At 40.0% G+C, this 22,625-nt stretch overlaps 1 protein-coding gene across 1 annotated transcript in view; it reads right to left on the reverse strand.

Annotated features, from left to right (window-relative positions):
* The window catches only part of SPTLC2 (serine palmitoyltransferase long chain base subunit 2), a 92,571-nt gene that overhangs the window by 46,907 nt on the left and 23,039 nt on the right, over positions 1-22,625 (reverse strand). Inside the window, exons 2-5 of the mRNA XM_047794588.1 lie at positions 14,833-15,027; positions 5,433-5,587; positions 2,353-2,501; positions 377-501 (exon numbers count right to left, since the gene is read on the reverse strand). Of these exons, the coding sequence (XP_047650544.1) occupies positions 377-501; positions 2,353-2,501; positions 5,433-5,587; positions 14,833-15,027 (624 nt within the window). The remainder of the gene's footprint in view (positions 1-376; positions 502-2,352; positions 2,502-5,432; positions 5,588-14,832; positions 15,028-22,625) is intronic.

Below are 22,625 nucleotides of genomic sequence, written 5' to 3' on the forward strand. Positions count from 1 at the left end.
AAGAACAAGTATTAGGGACCTATATATTTCCATATTTTTCTACTGGAAAAAAATACCTGATAATTTCCAAACTAAACATCCTTTCTTCCATAATTTTAGTCTTTTATGAGATTTTATTTATGAGAATCCCTTCAAAAGCGTATGAAATGAAGAAGGCAAGAGTCATCTAATGGAAGAAGAAAATATGATGAGTTCTTAAAAAGAAAGCTTCCACTGATACAAGTTTCTAAGGGACACATTTATCCAAAATCTTATGACAGAAGTATCTTTGGGTAAACTATGTTTAAAGTTTATAATAGCTTCTGGCTTGCCTGAATGCTTTACAAAACAAAAGAAGATATATAAGAGGGAGTTTTCATAAATGACAAAACCTTACTTTGCTAACAAGAGCAGGAATGTTCATTGAATTTGTTGCAAACCCCATGCCATATGCCATAGCAGCTTCTACTCCCAAGAAACTTGCCACAAGCTTCTCTAGTTCTTCATGCTTGTCCAGGTTTCCTATGGGAAAAAATTAGTGAAGCCAATATCACCAAACCCCAAATTTAAGAATTACTCATTGCTTTATAAAAAGAAATCATAGTCTATGTATTATAACCTTTTCAGACTAAGGTCTACGGAGGAATCAGTACTATAAAGAGTAATGGCTCATAAAGAACATAATAGTTGAATAAAATCATATGTAACACCTGTGGTCGAACTTCTAGAAAGAGGGTTGCCAACAATTTCTTCCGCTCCTGTTCACACCTGCCAGTTCCAAGTTCAGGCCCTAAGTGGCCTGGCAGCATCTGCTTTTTACATCTTTGAAGTCAGCTGCCATGTGAAACAATCTAACTAGCTTTTTATTCAGCGAGACAATGTGGGCAGGGAAGGGCTCTGGAGGATGAGACTGTGTAGGGAAGGGGCAGGGCTCACCACCCAGCTGAGATGCCAGATGTGTAAGTGGCACCATCTTAGATAATCTATCTTCAGTCATAAAGTCCCACCCAACCCCACAGGGAGTTGAGATAAATGTCAAACCCTCCCCAAACTACAGAATCACAAGCAAATAAATGTTTCTGTTTTAAGCCACTAAATTTTGGAATGACTTGTTATGCAGCAAAAGGTAAGTTTAAAAACACCCCCCTTCAGTTTGCATTGTGATTTTTACATCAGTACTCAAAACCCTAAGGACCAAACAACACTGATCCTGTCTACATGCAGAGAGAAAAAGTGCTGAGAAGGAAGACTGCTGAACTTTGATGTTATGTGTCCTTAGAGCTTAAGCAAGTTACTTAATTTCTCTGGGCCTCGGTTTCTTATCTGTTAAATACCAAGAATAATATTTGTTCCATCTACCTCATGACACTGTTGTGAAAACCAAAAAGGATAAAATGTTCAAGCGATTTATAAAACAGAAAGTGCCATAAGGATGTAGTACACGATTATTCTGTGCTGTCACTGCACAATGCTCCCTTAGCCACATTGCTGGGGGCCCTGAGTGAGAACGAGCCAGCTGCACCTGCCATTCTCTACACCCATGAGAAATAATAATGAACTGCTGTTTTAATCCAATAAGGTTTGGGTGATTCACAGCAATAAAAATTGCCTTATAACTTCTACAATTATCAGTTCTCTGGACCAACATAGGAAAAACTGCAATCTTCCTTTGAACTTAAATAAATTAAATCTCTTTGTATAAATCTGTTCACTTTTACATTTTATAGGCTTGTAATAATAACAAAAGAGTTAACATTTACTGTTTATAATTTTACAATGAGCTTATTTAACTCTTGAAACAGTGCTGTGAGGTAGGGATTGCTATTAGTCCCAATTTACCAGGATGGACAGAGATTAACCCTCATATGCCCATGGGCAGTAATGGTCTTTTTTTTTTTTTTTTTTTTTAAGAGCTACACCTGTAGCAAATGGAAGTTCCCAGGCTAGGAGTTGAATCAGAGCTGTAGCTACCGGCCTACACAACACCAGATCCTCAATCCACTGAGCAAGGCCAGGGATCCAACCCGAGTCCTCATGGATTGGGTTCAGTACTAGTAGGTAGTACTCTTAACAATTATCAAGTGCACAAGCCAATAAAGTCAACTTTAAAGTTATAAATGAACAAATACTTAATGGAACTTTTCTAAAGATATTCTGTTTGTATAACAATGGAAAAATTAAATATATGTCAAAAAGTATTGAAAGCATTAAAACTATCCATCACTTCAGAAAAATAAAGCATTTACTACATGATCTAAACTATAAGGCAAAGTATGTATTTGGATGCTTAACATTCTAGATCTCTATCAGTATTATTCCTTCCTGAGTAAAAAAGGTAAGAACATCAGCTGGCCAAACAGAGCCTACCCTTACCAATTTCCTGCCGAGTGCTGCACACTCCAACACCATACTCCTCCAGGACTTTGGCAGCTGCCTCTTGACATGCTCCAGTATTTCGTGCAAATCCAAGATAATTGTAGGAACCCATGTTTATAACATCTTTAATTATATTCCCGGTGTACCTATATTTCAATAGCATAAAAGTGCAGGAAACTCAAGAGCAAATCAGATACTTACAAGTGATAATAAACTTACTGATAAATACAAAAGGAAACACCATCTATAGGGAGTAAAGAGAATATGATCTAGATGAAAAAGCAGCTCAAACTCACTACTAGGAAAATGGAAGTTAACGTTAAGGAGTTCCCATCGTGGCGCAGTGGTTAACGAACCCGACTAGGAACCATGAGATTTCGGGTTCGATCCTTGCCCTTGCTCAGTGGGTTAACGATCCGGCGTTGCCGTGAGCTGTGGTGTAGGTTGCAGATGTGGCTCGGATCCCGCGTTGCTGTGGGTCTGGCGTAGGCTGGTGGCTACAGCTCCAATTGGACCCCTAGCCTGGGAACCTCCATAGGCCGTGAGAGCGGCCCAAGAAAATGGCAAAAAGACAAAAAAAAAAAAAAGATAAAAAAGATCTAAAAAAAAAAGTTAAAACACCACTTATCAACAGAGATGTTTAAAAACTGACCATAACTAGTGTTGGCCAAGACATGCTCATACACTATAGATAAGAATAACAGTCAGGTGATAATCTATATGGGACAAGAATCTGAAAAAGAATGGATGTGTGTTAATGTGGAACCGAATCACTTTGTTGTACCACAAAAATTATCGTAGTATTGTAAACCAACTACACTCTGATAAAACTTCGAAAAATGAAAAACTTTTAATTTTTAAAAACTATGAAAATCCTTTAAAAAAGTATCAGGAGCTTCCATCATGGCTCAGCAGTTAACAAATCCATGAGGATGCAGGTTCAATCCCTGGCCTCGACCAGTGGGTTAAGGATCCGGCGTTGCCATAAGCTGTGGTGTAGGTCACAGACATGGCTCGGATTCTGAGTTGTGGCATAGTCTGGTGGCTATAGCTCTGATTGGACCCCTAGCCTGGGAAACTCCATATGCCAAGGTTGTGGTCCTAAAAAGACAGGAAAAAAAAAAAAAGTATTAGTACCTTTTTTTTTTTTTGGAGGGCTGTTTGGCAGAACTCATCTATTAAAAGATACACATATCTTTGACTCTGCAATTCCCATACACATATAAAAGGACATATACTTAAGGACCCTTTAAGAGTCACTACACAATTCCTCTACCATGTTGCTTTTCCAGGGACATGGGCCAGTGACATTCAATATAATGGAAGTTCAGTCAGCCTGGGACCCTAAGTGAGGACAATATGGTTGAGGCCCTACCAGTTTAAGACAAACAAGAAGTATGGATAAGAAATAAATGTCTGCTGTTTTAACTCTTAAGATTTTGCGGTTAACAAAGGATGCTGCAGCCCAAGCTGCTATATACTGTATGTAGTGACTAGTAGGTAGTCACTACAAATAATGAGCCTACTGTAAATATAAACAAATATGTTAACAAGTTTTTAAAAAAGCAAGATGTAAAATTATTTCTATAGTATGATCCCATTATTGTAAATTAAAAACTACCTATGTGCAAGCCCAGTAAAACACTACACACATACCCCACAGAAAACATATGGAAGAATGATATACATTCAAAGGATAACAATGTCACCTCTGGGAAGTAAGGATTTGTATAAAAGTGGATTTGCAAAAGGATTGTAGTTAGTCATCACAGGGGACCTTCAGTTTATCTGCATTATTTGTCTTTAAAAAAAAAAAATAATGACCAAGAGTTTCCTTCATTGCTCAGTACAAATGAATCTGACTAGCATCCATGAGGACGTAGGTTTGATCCCTGGCCTTGCTCAGTAGGTTTAGGATCTGGCATTGCCGAGAGCTATGGTGTAGGTCACAGACATGGCTTGGATCCTGTGTTGCTATGGCCATGATGCAGGCTAGCAGGTACAGCTCCAATTCGACCTCTAGCCTGAGAATTTCCATATGCCACAGGTGTGGCCCTAAGAAGACAAAAAATAAAAAAATTTAAAAATAATGACCAGAGTTGCCTTGTGGTGCAACAGATTAAGGATCCAATGTTGTCACTACAGCAGCTCAAGTAACTGGTTTGATCCCTGGTCCAGGAACTTCCACATGCCGTGAGTACGGCCAAAATAATAACAAAATATTATTATTATATATTAATATAAGTATATAATTAATAATAATAATGAATGACCATACAACCATGTAATACTTGTACAATATAAACAAAATAAAATTTTATAAATATAAAATGTTTTCTAAACAATTCAATTTATTTAAGTAAAAAGACTCTATATATCCTTGAATCACTTAAAAAATCAAAATATCTAGAAATAAATTCAGATTTGATCCTGTAAATGGCATAACAGTTTTTCTTTGTGTGTGTTTTTTAATAAGCAAAATTTTGTTTTCAACCATAATCCAACACAGTAACAAATGTAATAGCAAAATGCATTAAAAAAAAATCTCAAAAATGAATATGCTAGGAAACTAATCATGCTGTCTAGTACTCTTGGCTTCTACTGCTATTTTGGCAGAATATTCAAACTGCACATTTTCTAAAGTGAAGAAATTCCTTTTTTGTTGTCGAGAAATAATTTCCCTGAGTTCCCATCATGGCTCAGTGGTAATGAACCCAACTAGTATGCACGAGGATGTGGGTCCAATCCCTGGCCTTACTCAGTGGGTCAAGAATCTGGTGTTGCCACGAGCTGTGGTGTAGGTCGCGCATATGAGGCTTGGATCTGGCGTGGCTGTGGCTGTGGTGTAGGTCAGCAGCTGCAGCTCCGATTTGACTCCTAGCCTGGGAACTTCCATTTGCCTCGGGTATGGCCCTGAAAAGCAAAAAGGAAGGAAGGAAAAGAGAGGAAGGAAGGAAGGAAGAGAGAGAAAGGGAGGAAGGAAGGAAGGAAGAAAGGAAGAAAAAAGGAAGAAAGAAGAAAGAAAGAAAGAAAGAGAGAGAGAGAGAGAAAAAAAGAATTTCCCAACCGAGACTCACTTGAATGACCAGTTGTAGTCGTGAGACTGTCTCTCCATGATGTCCACCCTGGCTCCAGGCACACTGCAGATGGGTCGATTCCAGTTGTCTCGAATCCTCATATAGAGGTTCCTTGTATAGAAGTTTTCAAAATCCTGATACAATGACACAAAGTCCTGCCAACAAATGGAGAAATGCTATAAATTTAACTGAGTTACTTTGAAAAGTTTTACAACTTCCCTTTTCATATTCCAAGAGCACTTTAGAATAGAGGTCAATTACACAGACAAAACATTTAGAAAGGCATCAATTCTTCATGATTAAAACAACCCTTAATCAGGTAGAAGTCACTTAGCTTTGATGGCTGAGCTATAAAAAATGGGTTACCAGTAGGAGTTCCCATTATGACTCAGCAAAAAGGAATCTGATTAGCATCCATGAGGATGCAGATTTGATCCCTGGCCTTGCTCAGTGGTTAAGGATCCGGTGTTGCCATGAGCTGTGGTATAGTTACAGACACTGCTTGGATCTGATGTTGCTGTGGCTATGGTATAGACCAGCAGCTACGGCCGCAATTCAACCCTTGGCCTGGGAATCTCCATATGCTGCGGGTGTGGCCCTAAAAAGACAAAAAAAAAAAAAAAAAAAGAAAAAAGAAAAAAGGTTACAAGTAACTATCTGGACAAAAGTAGAGCCAAAGAATTTAACTTAATAATGCAGGTTTCACAAAAAAATAAAACCCAGATATATGATTCTGTCATTAAATGGTTTTCCTTCCTAATAACTTTAAAAATACCATTTTTCTCCCTCCATCCCCACGAGTGTTAGGGGAAATGCCATAAAAAAACCCTAAACTTCTAGTTTCAACCTAGAAAAATAATTCCAAAATTAAAATTTCATCCTCTGCATATTCTCAAGGATCAAAATGAAACAAGGGAATTCTGTTATGGCTCAGCAGGTTTAGGACTCTGACACTGTTTCTGTGAGAATGTAGGTTCAATCCCCAGCCTCGCTCAGTGGGTTAAGGATCTGATGTTGCCACAAGCTGTGGTGTAGGTCGCAGATGCGGTTTGGATCCGGTGTTGCTGTGGCTGTGGTACAGGCAGCAGCTACAGCTCCAATCTGACCCCTGGCCTAAGAACTTCCATGTGCCACCGGTGCAGCCGTCAAAGATTAAAAAAGATGAATACGAAGCTTCCCGGTGGCCCAGAGGTTAAGGACTCAGTGTTGTCACTGCTATGGCTCAGGTTTGATCCCTGGCTCAGGAACTTCCAAATGCTGAAGGTATGGTCTGCCCAATCCAAAAAAAAAAAAACTAAAGAAAAATTATAAATAAGAAACACTAAAAGGTAGATTTTAGAAAGACACCTACCTCAGCTTTCTCTCCTTGGGTGCAAGTTAAAAAAGAAAAAAAAATCTCAAAATGAATTTTCATGGTCAGGGATTTAAAATTCTTTTCCTCCCTGAAATTAAGTCTGTAAAAAATAAAGTCACAGTGGAACTGTAATTAATGCATAATGTTATGTCCCACGTGGTATGACTACTGCTCAGAACACACGTGGCCAGGCCACATGAGATCTACCTGAAGGTAAAAGGCAAACCAAACAAAACGAAAACTGAGCTACAGTTTTACAATAGTCAGCAAACCACTGAGCTCCTAGCTCTCAGATCTGGGCTAGGTGCCAATAATAATTAATCTATTAAATAAGCTAATCAAAAACATTAAAATTTTAAGTCTTAGAGTTCCCGTTGTGGTGCAGTGGTTAACAAATCCGACTAGGAACCATGAGGTTGTAGGTTCGGTCCCTGCCCTTGCTCAGTGGGTTAACGATCCGGCGTTGCCGTGAGCTGTGGTGTAGGTTGCTTGGCTCGGATTCTGAGTTGCTGTGGCTATGGCGTAGGCCGGTGGCTACAGCTCCGATTAGACCCCTAGCCTGGGAACCTCCATATGCCGCGGGAGCGGTCCAAGAAATAGCTAAAAAGACAAGACAAAAAAAAAAATTTAAGTCTTATTTTAAAATTAACAACCTTCTGACACTAGACTCTAAGGTGCCAAGTAAGCCTAACTAAGATAAAACCTCCTTAAGCTAAGGAGAGTCAGAAAGGACTCAGGAATTTGTGGTACCTGACACCATCTCTCCTACAACTGGTTCCAACATTTACATTTCCCTGTGAGAAAATATCCATAAATAATGTCTGTCACAATTGGAAATGTATTACTTAAATACCAGGTCCCTTCTGACAGTCTTCTCTTTCAACATACTGGATGAATTAAAATCAGAACAGAGACATCCGAATTCTAATTAAGGACTTTCCTTTAACTATTATTCACCATATATTTATTTCAAAAAGGAAAAAAAAAAAAAAAAAAGTAGTCTCCAGTCCTTTGAAACTCACGTCAAATAGGGTAAACAGTACTACACTTTTTTTTTTTTAATTTTAGGGCCCCACCCACGGCAGATGGAAATTCCCCAGGTAAGGGACTGAATCCAAGCCTTAGCTGGGACCTGTGTAGCAGCTGTGGCAAGGTCATATCTTTTAACCCACTGCACTGGGCCAGGGATTAAACGTGTGCCTCCACAGTGACCTGAGCCACTGTAATCAGATTCTTAACCCACTGTGCCACACTAGAAACTCCAGAACTAACTCATCTTGATCTCAGTTTTTTAAACTTTCTAAACACTGCATGGAGTTCCTGTCATGGCAAAGCAGAAACAAATCCAACTAGGAACCATGAGGTTGCGGGTTCAATCCCTGGCCTCTCTCAGTGTGTTAAGGATCCAGTGTTGCCGTGAGCTGTGCTGTAGATTGCAGATTCGGCTCGGATCCTGCACTGCTGTGGCTGTGGTGTAGGCCGGCAGGTGACGCTCTGATTGGACCCCTAGCCTGGGAACTTCCACATGCTGCAAGCGTGGCCCTAAAAAGCAAAAAAAAAAAAAGACTCATAAACACTGAGTATCAATATTAACCTATTTACTCAAAGGCAAGAGAAATACTCCATCATGAACAAATTTTTATTAGCAACAAAAAGCAACATTTTTGCTTTTACTATATAAAAATCAGAAAAAAACTTAAGAAAATCCAGTATCTACCAGGGTTATTAAATGCCAAAAAGAAAAGGGCTGTAGGCTAGAATGAGGTGAGCTTTGGGTAAGCAGTGACACAGGTGTCTGAGGTTGGAAGGGCAGGGATGGGCTCTGGTTTCCTAAACAGATATCAGGAAGTGCCACCTCTCCTTACAATGAGAAAAGGACTAAGTAAGTCCCTGAGGTGGGAACAGACTTGCACAGTGAAGAAGCTGTCACAGTGAGGGATGCTAGAGACCAAAAGCCGTGGGATAGACTAGTTCTAACATATTAACTTTTACTTATTTTAGAGTCTAGGACACAAATTTCAATATATCAAAGAATAAAATTTCTCTCAAAAGTGAGCATTTGAGGCACATGATCACTGCTTTGATGTTCCAATGAAAAGCTTGAAAAATATTCTCAGCAATGTTTCAGTGTCTTCTCAACCTAAAAATGATTTCAACTTCTACCTCTGACCTACTGTGCCTAGTGCACAGAAAGAAAAATGGGAGAAGTAACTCTAGCAGTCAGTACACAGTCTCTAAAGAACAAATAAGAATCATGAAATAGCTTTCTTCTTCCATTAAAAACCTAGTCAAGTAAAAAAAAACAGGGTGGAACAAATAAACATCTATGAAATGACAATATAGTATTTAGATAGTCACAGACTCTTTTTAAATGGCATACTTATTTCAAAAAAAACAACATTCTTCAGCTCCCTGGTAGCTCAGCAGGTTAAGGATCCAGAATTGTCATTGCAGCAGCCCGAGTGCTGTTGTGGCACAGGTTCGATCCCTGGCCTGAGAACTTCCGCATACTGTGGGCACAGCCAAAAAACAAAACAAAACAAAAAACACTAAAGGGAGTTCCCGCTATGGCTCAGCAGAAACAAATCCAATGAGTATCCATGAGGATGCAGGTTTGATCCCTGGCCTCACTCAGTGGGTTAAGGATGCAGCAGTGCTGTGAGCTGTGGTGTAGGTCACAGACTCGGCTTGGATCCTGTGCTGCTGTGGCATAGGCCAGCAGCTACAGCTCCGATTCGAACCCCTAGCCTGGGAACCTCCATATGCCATGGGTTCGGCCCTAAAAAGGAAAAAAAAAAAAAAAAAGGTAAGAAAAAACCAACATTCTCACTGAAGCAACTGGACATCAACAAGCAAAAAAAATGAACTCTGATCTAAACCTTACAACACACACAAAAATTAACTCAAAATGACTCATAGTCTTAAATGTAAAATACCCAACTATTAGATCTTTAGAAAAACCTTCATTCTCTGCTGGTGGGAATATAAAATGGTGCAGCTGCAGTGAAGAACAGTTTGGTTTTTCAGAACGGTAAATTTAGAACTTCCATAAGATCCAGTAATTGCATGTCTAGAAAATATACCCCAAAGAATGGAAAACAGATATTTAAACATGTACTTGTACATGAATGGTCACAGCAGCACTTGTCACAACAGCCAAAGTATGGTAACAATCCAAATGTCAATAAAAGATGAAGAGATAAATAAAATATACACAGAGGGGGTGGTTGCACAACATTCTTTTTTTTTTTCGTCTTTTGCCTTTTGTCCTTTTAGGGCTGCACCCTTGGCATATGGAGGTTCCCAGGCTAAGGGTCCAATTGGAGCTGCAGCTGCCAGCCACAGCCACGCCAGATGTGAGTATGTATGCAACCTACACCACAGCTCACGGCAACGCTGGATCTTCAACCCACTGAGTGAGGCCAAGGATCGAACCTACATCCTCGTGGATACTAGCCAGGTTCGTTACCACTGAGCCACAATGGGAACTCCCATGTTCTAAATGTAGTAAATGTCACTGAACTGTATGCTTTAAAATGGCTAAATAAATTTAAATGGTTATATAAAATTTACCTCAATAAAAACAAAAGCAAAATATTAACCCCCAAAATTCTCTATTAGAAGTTTTTGTTTTGTTTTGTTTTTTTGGCTGTGCCCACAGCATGCAGAAGTTCCTGGGCCAGGGATCAAACTTGTGCCACAGCAGTGACCATGCTGGATCCTTAACCTGCTGAGCCACCAGGGAACTCTATTAGGATTTTTTAATTAGAGTAAGAAGTAATTCAATTTATCCACGTGTTTCCAGAGTTGCTAGGGGAAAAAAGAGTTGTATTACTTTCAGTGACTCTCTTCAGTGACCCTTCCTCTCCACATTAGAGAAGGCTCCAGGCACGTATTCAGACCAGTCTTTCAGCCACAGCAGGTAAGTGAGGCAGCCAACAAGAATCTGGAAATGTTTTACCTGAATTTCAGAAGTCAAAAACCAGGGCCCCACTTTCCAAAGCTTAGTGTATTTCTCTCATGTAAAAACAGGTACTGTTACAATGCAGGGAAGCAATTTCTTAAGAAGAATTAAGAATTTCTATCATAATCTACATTTAACTTATCAACCATATTTTATACCTAAATTTCATCTCTTTACACATCTGTACAAGTCCAGACAGAGGCCTCTTCTTCTTTATTTTATTAGATTGAATCATATGAAATTATTTTTTTTTTACTGGTTCAAAAATGGTCAAATATTGACAACCTCTTTTGATTCAATGTCGTATTTATTGTTTAAAACACAATGAAAACAGGAAAACACATTCATGAACTTGGGAGAGGACAAAGTACTTTAAACAAAGTACAAAAAGCATGATTCCTAACAGAAGACTGATAAATCTGCTTATTTCAAAGGAAGTTCTGTTCATTAAAAGACACAACACACAGGGTGGAAAGACAATCCACAGAGTCGGGAAGATCGCTGCAAAATGTTTTCTAGAATACATAAAAACTTTGTAAAACCGCTAATTAAAAAACAGAAACTCAACAGATAAACAAGCACTGTGGTCAATGAAGAGCCTTCCCTACAGTCCACTGCTCTTTCCTGTTGTTAATGTTATAGACAGGAAGCCACTTCCTTACTGTTTCTATGACATCAGTAAAGGCATAACATGAGATTTCAAGATTAAAGACGCTTGTTTTTCCCTAGACCTAAAATTGAGTCATCTGTACATCTGTGTGCTTGCATGTGCATATGTTTACACACACAAACACACATACATAATGAACACGTCAATTCAAAACTCAGAACTTTTCACTGTTACTATGACCACCACTCACTTCTTAAACATCTACGGAATGTCTTAACGTGTGCCAAGCCCTCTTCTAGGCCTCGGTCACAGAGCAGTAAACAAAAAGATAACAACAGTCTCTGTTCTTGTGGAATATATATTTTGGTGGAAGAAAAAGACACTAAAGACAAATGTATGAAATATAAAGCATGTATTAAAATGAAAAGTGCTAAAGAAAACAAAACTCAAAAAGGAAGGAGGGTGTAAAATGCTGGCGTCCTGCTGAACCTCAGCTAGGGTGACCGGGGTACCACAAAGAAGAGGAAGCAGGGGAACCATTCACTGTCTGTCTCGGCGCAGAGCTTGCCTTGCAGAACAGCAAGTGTCCACGAGTGTACTTGGTCTGTTCAAGGAACTGAGCAGAGGAACTAGCAAAGCAGTTAAAACGGGCTCTCTTTTGCAATGGAATGAGGAAGAAAATAGGAGCTGGTTATGAACACCACTCACTCAGTGAAATGAGGAAGTGGTAACGTTATATTTGCATGTATGCTCCTAAGCCAGCACTTTCCCTCACCTCTTTCCAGTGTAACACTTTAAACTTGGCCTGTCCTTCTCTCTACATTTAATCCAGCCTCAGAAAACAAACATGATCTGCCATAAGGCTAAATGATCCTTCCTCTCCTTCTAAAAGCTGAATTTTCACAAGAAATTGGCAGGATTCAGCTGTTTTAACTGCTAAAGTCATCTACTGTGAAAATCCTACGGAAACGAATTTGAATAAATGAGTACAGTCCTCCTTTAAACAAACTCTAGAGGCAAATGTCCTCTGTCCTAGTATTTTCTCCTATTACTTCCTTCAAGAATTATTTCCTGATTAACTCTAGTATAGTGTCTACTTTTTTCTTGGCCACACCTGTACCACAGGATCCCTTAACCCACTGTGCCAGAGCAGGAACTCCCTCAGTGTACACCTTTGTTCTACATCTGTATACAATTCAAACACTATTTACCTGTACAGTGCTTTGCAAAGGCCCACAATTTTGAAATGTATATGTTTCCTCAGCAAAATCAGGACCTGCTTAAGGAGAAAATCTGTGTTCTAATTCTTTTACACAAAGCACATACAGGGCCCCTCCAATACCTGAATAGTCAATTTGCACTCTGGAAACATGAAACAGGTCCCAAAGATAATGTTCTCCCCTACAAAGTAATTCAGATGCATCCCATTGGTTCATTCATTCATTTATCACACTGGGACAGAGCACCGGCTGTGTAAACTCTCTAGTCACTGCCCTGCTCAAAAACTGCCCAGGACTCCTCGCTGCCAACCAAACATTCAAAACACAATTTCTCATACATCCACATTCCAGGCTCTCCCAAACATGCCTCATGCCTCTGCCGACCAGTCTATCCCCTCAACCAGGAACATTCTACACATATCAGCGGTCCCCCCACCTCCACCTCTATGTGTCAATTATTAGGTCTCTACAGGTATAAACACTGTAGACAAAAATTTCCTAGTGTGAACAGGTGATAAAACTTTAGCTCCCACCAGTCACAAGCACCATAACTCAGTCTAGTAGGAAAATACTGACTTGTGCCTAAGTCTTTGGAAAACTGTGTGACATTGTAAGTGTATTGTAAGCTAAAACCTCGAGTAAGTAAGTCACACCTGAGGGATATAAAAAAAATCCATCAACATATTGTAGATGTACCATACGAGGTCTACTTGGGATGTAGACAGGAGTAGAAAAAAAGGGTGAATCAAAGAAATTTCTTAATTTGTTCTGGTTTTCAAAAACGAAAATTAGTTTGGCCTACTGGACTGAGTTTTGAATGCAGCGCTTTGCTTGTATTAGGTATCTCTCACACACACACACACACACACACACACACACACAAGACCCCAACCTTCTTAATGAAATGAACGTGTAGGCATTTCGGGGCAACGAGGAGGTCAACTTGTGGTACCAGGGTTGGGAGGGATGCAGAACAGCTGAGATGAGAGGAGAAAACACCGAGATCCTCAGTTCTCCCTGTTCCAGAATCCTCAATCCATACACCGATTGGTTCTGGCTTCCTAGCAGCTGACAAGTCCTTTCCTTTCCCATGTTTGCTGGTGCTCTCTTCCCCGCCTTCCCATGGCTCCATCATCCATGCCCTGGGTTTACTGGCTCCCCTCTCAGTACTGACTTTGCTGCCACATCTGCCTCTTTCCTCTGACGTCCCAGAAACGGGATGGGTATGTGGACAAAAATTATCCAACTCCTGAATCCCTGCTCTAATCTAGTACATACCCTGAGCTGGAGGACAATCTCTCCATATCTTGCATGCCAGGAACGAACAAGTTAGTTTTTCATAAAATCAGGCATTTTCACTCTAATTCTATCTACACTTTTTTAAGGGGAGATAATACACATATATTGTACAAAACTCTAGGGGAGCAAAGGAGTATACAGAGAAAAGTGAAGTGAGGTGAGGGCCTCCTCCCCCAAGACAACTGTTATCATCTCTATTTACCATTATTAAAACAAGACTGTTTTCCATGAAAACACAGCAGCTCAGCCACATTCAGGGCTTGTTTGTTTGGGAAGAAGTGGCGATCTGTCAATCAGACAAGTATGTATAACGTGCCTATGAGAAAAGACATCCTGAGCTCTAAAGAACACAACCTCTCCAGAGAACTGAAGACACATGCTGGAGTACAATGCGGTTATCGTGACAAAAAGAACACGGTTTCTGGCTCTTCACAGACCTGTGTCCACATACCAGCTCCGACATTAGGCATCTTAGGAAACATGACTTAACCTGTGAACTTTAGCTTTCTAATCCATGCGAATAAATTCTTGTGATGACTAAATTAAAATATGCTAAATGCTCTGATTTCTCCAGGATTTTACCCTTGTTCTCAGTTTGCTTTGTGAAATGTTTTATTTATTTATTTATTTTTAGGGCTGCACCTGAGGCATATGGAGGTTCCCAGGCTAGGGGTCGAATCAGAGCTGCATCTGCAACCAACACCACAGCTCACAGCAATGCTGGATCCTTAACTCACGGAGTGAGGCCAGGGATAGAACCCACGTCCTCATGAATACTAGTCAGGTTCGCTAACCAATGAGCCACAATGGGAACTCCATCTTTGCGGGATGTTTTGATTTAACTGCATTTAGAATATTTTTATTTTAATGCATAGCCAAATTTCTAAAGAAAAAAATGAGTGAAGATTCCCAGATAAAAGGCTTCCATTTACAGAAATCAAAGACTCTCTAACCTGTTGTTCTTCTCTTTCCGTTGCATGGTGACACTTTTCAATTCTCCAATGCCTCAAGAAATCTCGAAGATATCCAAAGAGAGTGAGTACACCATACCCGACATAAGTAAGCACAGCGACCAGCATTGGTGTTTCTTCAAAAGCTTCGTTAAATGGTCTTTTATACAGTCCTCCATTCTGTGTAACATGATGTATCTAAAAGAGAGGTTAAAAAGGTTCATTTCAGTGATGGCAAGAAAAAGACTAAGACGTAAAATCTAAGGCCCTATAGATTTGCATACCTTTAGAATTCTCTAAATAGCTGTCAAAACCAAAAACACCACCCACTAAGTTCTAAGTAGGGCATAATTTTTCCAATGGAAATCAGTTTTAAGTTTTATATATATATAACTTAAAATATATAATATATATTACACATATGTAACTTAAAATATATGAATATATTATATATAACTTAAAATATATAAATATATATATATATTTCAGGTAACAGCAAAGAAAAAAAGAGGGAGAAGGACTAAGAACAATGCTTAACACTGATTTCTATCATTTAGTTTTATGAAAGAGACCCTAAAATGCTGTGGAGAATGCATAATTTTCTTTATTCTAAAGAAGAAAATAAAAAATAAAAATCAACAGAGAAAAAGCCTATCCTGAAAATACTACATTAGCTTACAAATGACCAAAAGCAAATTCAATTTTAGAATAAGATAAAATATTTGTAAATGTTTTATTGCTATGTATTCCTAAAACTATTGAGCCATAGGATTCCAAACAATTCTTCGCAGTGGGCCCCTATGGAAACACATGGCTTATACTAGCCTTTGTTGTCAGTGGTAACACAAATAAATTATCCACAGAAGTAAAATGCTTATGTAAGAATGATCCAGCACTGTAGAAAATAGAAAGTGAAATCTAACACAAGGGAAAAACTGTTAAGAGTGACTGGTAGCAGTCATGAAATCAATGTTCCCCTTCATCTTGACCTAGTAACCAATCCCAAACATTGTAACATTATCCCTAGTTTCATCTTGAGGGATAACCAAATTTTTTTGTTTTTTTGTCATTTCTAGGGCTGCTCCCGCCGCACATGGAGGTTCCCAGGCTAGGGGTCTAATTGGAACTGTAGCCGCCGGCCTACGCCACAGCCACAGCAACACGGGATCCAAGCAGCCTCTGTGATCTGTCTACACCACAGCTCATGGCAATGCCGGATCCTTAACCCATGAGCAAGGCCAGGGATCGAACCCACAGCCTCATGGTTCCTCGTCGGATTCGCTAACCACTGAGCCACAACGGGAACTCCTTAAGGGATGACCAAATTTTAAAACAAACACCAAAGCTACTGTACTTCTGATCTCATAGCCAAAAGCTTTTTACTCTCAGGTCAATTTTAATGGAAATATTTTTTTACATAAAAATCCCACTAAAGAGGTTTGTGTGTTGGGGGAGTTTCCGTCGTGGCACAGCAGAAACAATCCAACTAGGAACCATGAGGCTGCAGGTTCAATCTCTGGCCTCGCCCAGTGGGTTAAGGATCCGGTGTTGCTATGAGCTGTGGTGTAGGTCGCAGACACAGCTCAGATCTGGTGTTTCTGTGGCTGTGGTGTAGGCCGGCAGCTGTAGCTCCGATTAGACCCCTAGCCTGGAAACTTCCATACTCCACGAGTGCGGACCTAAAAAAGAAAAGAAAAGTTTGTGTGTTAACTTTAATCTTAACTTTGAAACTACTGACTACAGTGAGGATGTTCAATCACAATCTACTGGGAACTTACTTTCAACTGAGCACTGCACTAGAGTTACGAAGAGTCCCAAAGGGGAGTTCCCGTCGTGGCACAGTGGTTAACGAATCCGACTAGGAACCATGAGGTTGCGGGTTCGGTCCCTGCCCTTGCTCAGTGGGTTAGCGATCCAGTGTTGCCATGAGCTGCAGTGTAGGCTGCAGACGCAGCTCGGATCCCACGTTGCATCCCGAGTTGCTGTGGCTCTGGCATAGGCCGGTGGCTACAGCTCCGATTGGACCCCTAGCCTGGGAATCTCCATATGCCTCAGGAGCAGCCCAAGAAATATCAAAAAGACCAAAAAAAAAAAAGAGTTCCAAAGGAATAAAAGATTCTTTCTTGGCCTCTGAGGCAACCGGATGCAAAGGCTAAATATATTTTAGTATACTATATCCCTGGAATGTTAGTTTGGGAAAGCTACTTGAATGCTACAATATAGAGCAGTTTGGAAAGAATTTACTGTATTTGACAAAGGAAAGACATTCCGATAGGCTTGATACATGAAATCTGTTGGTATTGATTCAATTTGATGGCCTAAAGAACTTCTGAACACTATGTGTAAAACTGGCTTAGGTCTTCATCCATCTCTTCCCCAGTGGAGGAAGTTTGTGTCTAATAGTTACTGCTTAGACTTGTATGCAGGAGCAAAGATGTAATGTGTTTAGGACAGAATGGCTAAAAATGAGCCAATATCTGAAGAAAGAAAATTGCTTAAAAATTAACAATAATAACGTGTAAGCAAGCTATTAAGCTGAACGAAGCAAAATCAAAAGCAATTAAAACACAAGAAAATAACATTCTGATTATCTTTTTTTTAAAAAAAGCTATATCTGAAACTATTTTCCCATAAGAACACTGTGTATAATACCAGTACCCAACTCACTTTATTAACTCTGAAACTGTTTAAATTATTTTTCTCAGTTGAACACAATAGTAGAAAGTAAGGCAATTTTCAGAGTTCCTATATCTCTAACAAATGTGTGGCAGATTTATATGTCAGGAATGCTGTGGATGGATCTTTTTAAAAAGATATTCGCATTTCAGACACACCCAAACCAACAAGACCGAGTAAATTTATTCAGTTGGTTGGACAGGTCTAGGGAGGAGGAAGTCAAATCATTAGTTTGCTTTTAAATATTGTGTGACTCTATCACAGCCTCATTTAATAAAATTAAATGCATTTTAAGGAACTGAGATTCAACCTTGAAGTAACTTCCACAACAAGGCCTCAGTCAAAGCATGGCTCATTCTGATCATTCACAAGGTCAGAATGGATAGACCAACCGATACTCAAACTTCTGATAGGGTGAAAAAGTCTCCGAGAGAACAAAATTATTTGATGTTTGGAGTTCCCATCATGACGCAGTGGTTAATGAATCTGACTAGGAACCATGAGGTTGCAGGTTCGATCCCTGCCCTTGCTCAGTGGGTTAACAATCTGGCATTGCTGTGAGCTGTGGTGTGGGTTGCAGATGCAGCTCGGATCCTGCATTGCTGTGGCTGTGGTGTAGGCTGGTGGCTACAGCTCCGATTAGACCCCTAGCCTGGGAACTTCCATATGCTGCGGGAGCGGCTCAAGAAAAAGGCAAAAAGACAAAAAAAAATTACTTGATGTTTAACTACAGATGCTAAGTTTTATCTCTGACTTGATTCAAATAAAAATAATGGTACTACCATCTTATACATGTATAATACCCCATAAGGGAAAGCCCTAGGCTTATTTTGTTCACTGAACAATTAGCACTTAGCATAGTATTTACTACGTGCTAACAAATATTAAGTACTCAATAATGTTTCCTTTTATTACTATTAGTATTATAGAAAGTGGCATCTCACTGCAGTTCAACAAAAATACCTGCTGAATGAATGAAAATGCACATTATGCTCTTTGCTCTTTCACAGAGGGGTTAAGGTATGATGATTATGCAATTAGTATTAGGACATTTCTAGAACTCAGGTCTGACACCTTCTAGTCGCAACTGGACTGGAGATCGAGTTCATTCTAAACAAAAGAGGGCTACAAACGCTTGTAGCATATTTCATGTTCTGAATTCACCATGCAAGAGGACTCGCAAGATGTCTTTCAGTCATTCTTTTTTAAACTATTATTATTATAGTTGATTTACAATGTTCTGTCAATTTCTGCTGTACAGCAAAGTGACCCAGTTATATATATATATATATATATATACATACACATTCTTTCCCCAGTATTATCTTCTATAATGTTCTATACAAGTGACTGAATATAATTCCCTGTGCTATACAGCAGGACCTCATTGCTTATCTGTTCTAAATGTAATAGTTCACATCTACCAATCCTAAACTTCCAGTCAACCCCCCTCTCTCCCCCTCCCCCTTGGCAACCACTAGTCTGTTCTCTGACTTTCAGTCATTCTAACTTGAGAATTATATGTCAATAAGGCAATCAAGACAAATTTAGCATATCACTCCCTCCAGGTTAAAAAATTTCACATTAGGAGTTCCCGTAGTGGCTGAGTGGTTAACAAATCTGACTAGGAACCATGAGGTTGTGGGTTCGACCCCTGGCCTTGCTCAGTGGATTAAGGATCTGGCGATGCGGTGAGCTGTGGTGTAGGTTGCAGACGCAGCTTGGATCCCGAGTTGCTGTGGCTGTGACATAGGCCAGCGGCTACAGCTCCGATTCGACCCCTAGCCTGGGAACCTCCATATGCCACGGGAGCGGCCCTAGAAAAGGCAAAAAGACAAAAAAAATAAAAAATACAAAACAAAAAAATAAAAAATTTCACATTAAGCCGACAAGGGTGTGACACTGTCAGTATTATTAATCAAGAGAAATTTAAAACCTCAATGAATACCAAGATACATTTGCTTGAACAGTAGTATTTTTTTTCCAGAAAAGGAAAAAAGAGAAAAAAGGCAAAGGAAGAAATTTTTTTAAAGTCAAGACTATAAGCAAGCACACACCATAGAACACATTATAGAACAAGGGGCAAGAGAAAAAAACCTCCAACTAATAAGCCATTTGTTTGCCTGCCTCGTAGGCTGTCAACCATAGCTGAAAAGGCACTCTTAACCAAAGCAACAACAGAGGAAGGTATAATCAAAAGATAAACCTTAAACATAGTATACAAGCAATAAAACCACCGGGACGGAGACACAAGAAATGGAGTGGTGAGCAGGATGGGGAAAGAAATACACTTCTTACTTATAACCCTCTGAAACAATTTATTTTCCATTTTTAACAAAGAATACACATTGTTGATTTCATTATCATTTAATGTTTAATTAAGTCCCTTCATTTTATTCACCAGACTAAAACAAAGTTAATAACACAACATATGCTTCTCATCATAACCTCAGGTCATCTCACGGTACCAATGGCCACTCTATAATTCTCATCTACTTGTTAGTTTTCAAACAGACTTCATGTGCTAATGAGTACAAACCTACATTTCAATCCCCAAATTTTCCCCAGAATTTCAAATTGACATTTCCACCTCCTATATAGTTCCGCTTAGAGATTCCAAACTCAACAAGTCTCAATGTGAACTTACCTCATCATCTTAACTCCTCCCTCCCCCTGTATTACCTACTTGAGTGACAGCATCACCATCCAGTCTACCCAGTCTCCCAAGTCTGGAGTCATCTTGAGCTCCACCTTATTTTCTGGCTTCATTCTAGAACCAGTAATGAGTTTCTATTCCTTAGTTCAAGAGCTTCTTGTAAGGCACCAGGGAAATTTAAGGAGGCTGGAAATATTCTACATTTGGAGAGAGATACTGGAGATACAGTACATGCACAGGTAAAAAACAACAACAACAACAACAAAACCATAGAGTTATACACCGAACAATATTTTATGCATGCAATGCACATATATGCACAGATGAATGTATGTTACTCCTCAACTTAAAAAAGGGATGCGTCAATGCTTCTTCCTTCAGTGGACCATTGCAACATCCTCCTTCCCATCTGGTCTCCCTCACACCAAGACCTTCCCCTCACTCCAATTATCCTTCCAGCCACATCAAACTTCTTGTCATACACTTTCCAATAGGAATCCTCCCCTAGGACTGAAAACAGTCATAAGTCAATAAATAATGCCCAGTACCAGAAAGTTAAGAAGCAGTAGTATAATCATGTTAGTTAGAAATATGAAGGTAAACACCAAAAGAATCTCCTAAAACAGAAAGCAGTGCCTCTGAAGATGGGTAGAAGAGAGCAGGAGACTGCTGTATATTTCACAACAACCTTGGGGAATAACTGATGCTAAAACCATGTGCCACAGGAAAGAGGCTGTTAGGAATTCTTAGATTCTAAGACTGGACCAGAGAGCTATTTGGCTGTAAAAGTGTGCTATTTTCAAGACAAAGAAATAACTCCAAAAGCAATTAAGGGACCATCAATTTCAAACTGGGGGTGGGGGAGGGGGGATCACCTCAGATTCAACAGGTAAGAAGTACTTCAGAGCAGCAGCCCAGAGCAGCAGCTCAAAACATCTGGGATGAGGGGAGAGAGACCCCACCACACTGGGCCCAGCAAAGCATCAAACTAAAGAGGGTTATTCTTTTTTCTTTCTTTCTTTCTTTCTTTTTTTTTTTTTTTTTTTTTTTTGCTTTTTAGGGCCACACCTGCAGCATAGGGAGGTTCCCAGGCTAGGGGTCGAATTGGAGCTACAGCTGCTGGCCTACACCACAGCCACAGCAACGCCTGATGAACCACATCTGTGACCTACAGCATAGCTCACAGCAACACTAGATCCTTAACCCACTAAGCAAGGCCAGGGAGCAAACCCAAAACCTCATGGTTCCAAGTCAGATTCGTTTCCGCTGCACCACGATGGGAACTCCAAAAGGGTTATTCTTGAACAAAGTTTTCATGGCCTTGCTAAAGTTTGGACTTGGTTGGGGCCTATGACTCCTTTTTTCCTTCTGATTTTTCCCTTTTGGAGTGAGAATGTCTATCCTCTGCATGTTCCACAACATTATTTTATTTTATTTTATTTTATTTATTTATTTATTTATTTAGTCTTTTTGCCATTTCTTGGGCCGCTCCCGCGGCATATGGGAGGTTCCCAGGCTAGGGGTCTAATCGGAGCTGTAGCCACTGGCCTACACCAGAGCCACAGCAACGCAGGATCCGAGCCGTGTCTGTGACTTATACCACAGGTCACGGCAATGCCGGATTGTTAACCCACTGAGCAAGGGCAGGGATCGAACCTGCAACCTCATGGTTCCTAGTCGGATTCGTTAACCACTGAGCCATGACGGGAACTCCCAACATTACTTTAGAAGCACATAACTGACATGGTTTCAGAGGTTCACATCTGGAGAGCAGTTCTGTCTCAGGATGAACTGTATCTCAAGTTTCACTTATAGCAGACTTAGAAGATATTTAGATGAAACTTTGGACTTATAGAGTTGATACTGGAATGAGTTAAGGCTCTGGGGGCTTCTGGGTGAAAGGAATGTAGTTTGCAGCAAGGACATGGGCCTTAGGCAGAATGTTAAGAGGCTGAGTGTTTCTGACTCTGCCCCCATTCATATGTGGAAATCCTAAACTCCCAGTGTGAAGATATTTGAAAGCTGGGCTTTGGGAGATAATTAGGTTTAGGTCATGGGGGTGGGATCCTCTTGAGCTGATCAGTGCCCAGATGAGAAGAAAAGGCAGAAATCTCCACCGAGGGAAGGCCAGGTGAGCGCAGGATGAGGAAGTAGTTCCCACAAGCCAGGAAGAGGGTCCTCACCAAGAAATGGGCCTGCCAGCACCTTGATCTTGGATTTGCAGCCTCCAGAATTGTGAAAAATGAATATCTCTTGTTTAAACCACCCTATCTATGGCATTTTGTTACAGCAGCCCTGACTTACGGCAGAAGAAAAGATAATACACACATCCTACTCTCAACTGGTTCAGTGAAAAATGTGTGTGTGTGTGTGTATACAGAGAGAAAGAAAGAATGATGGAGAATTTCACTAATGAGCCATTTGTGAGTTAGTGGCAGTTATAATGTACCTTTATCTCAGTACT

Source organism: Phacochoerus africanus, chromosome 9 (assembly GCF_016906955.1).
Source record: "Phacochoerus africanus isolate WHEZ1 chromosome 9, ROS_Pafr_v1, whole genome shotgun sequence".
In the NCBI taxonomy this organism is placed as follows: Eukaryota; Metazoa; Chordata; class Mammalia; order Artiodactyla; family Suidae; genus Phacochoerus; species Phacochoerus africanus.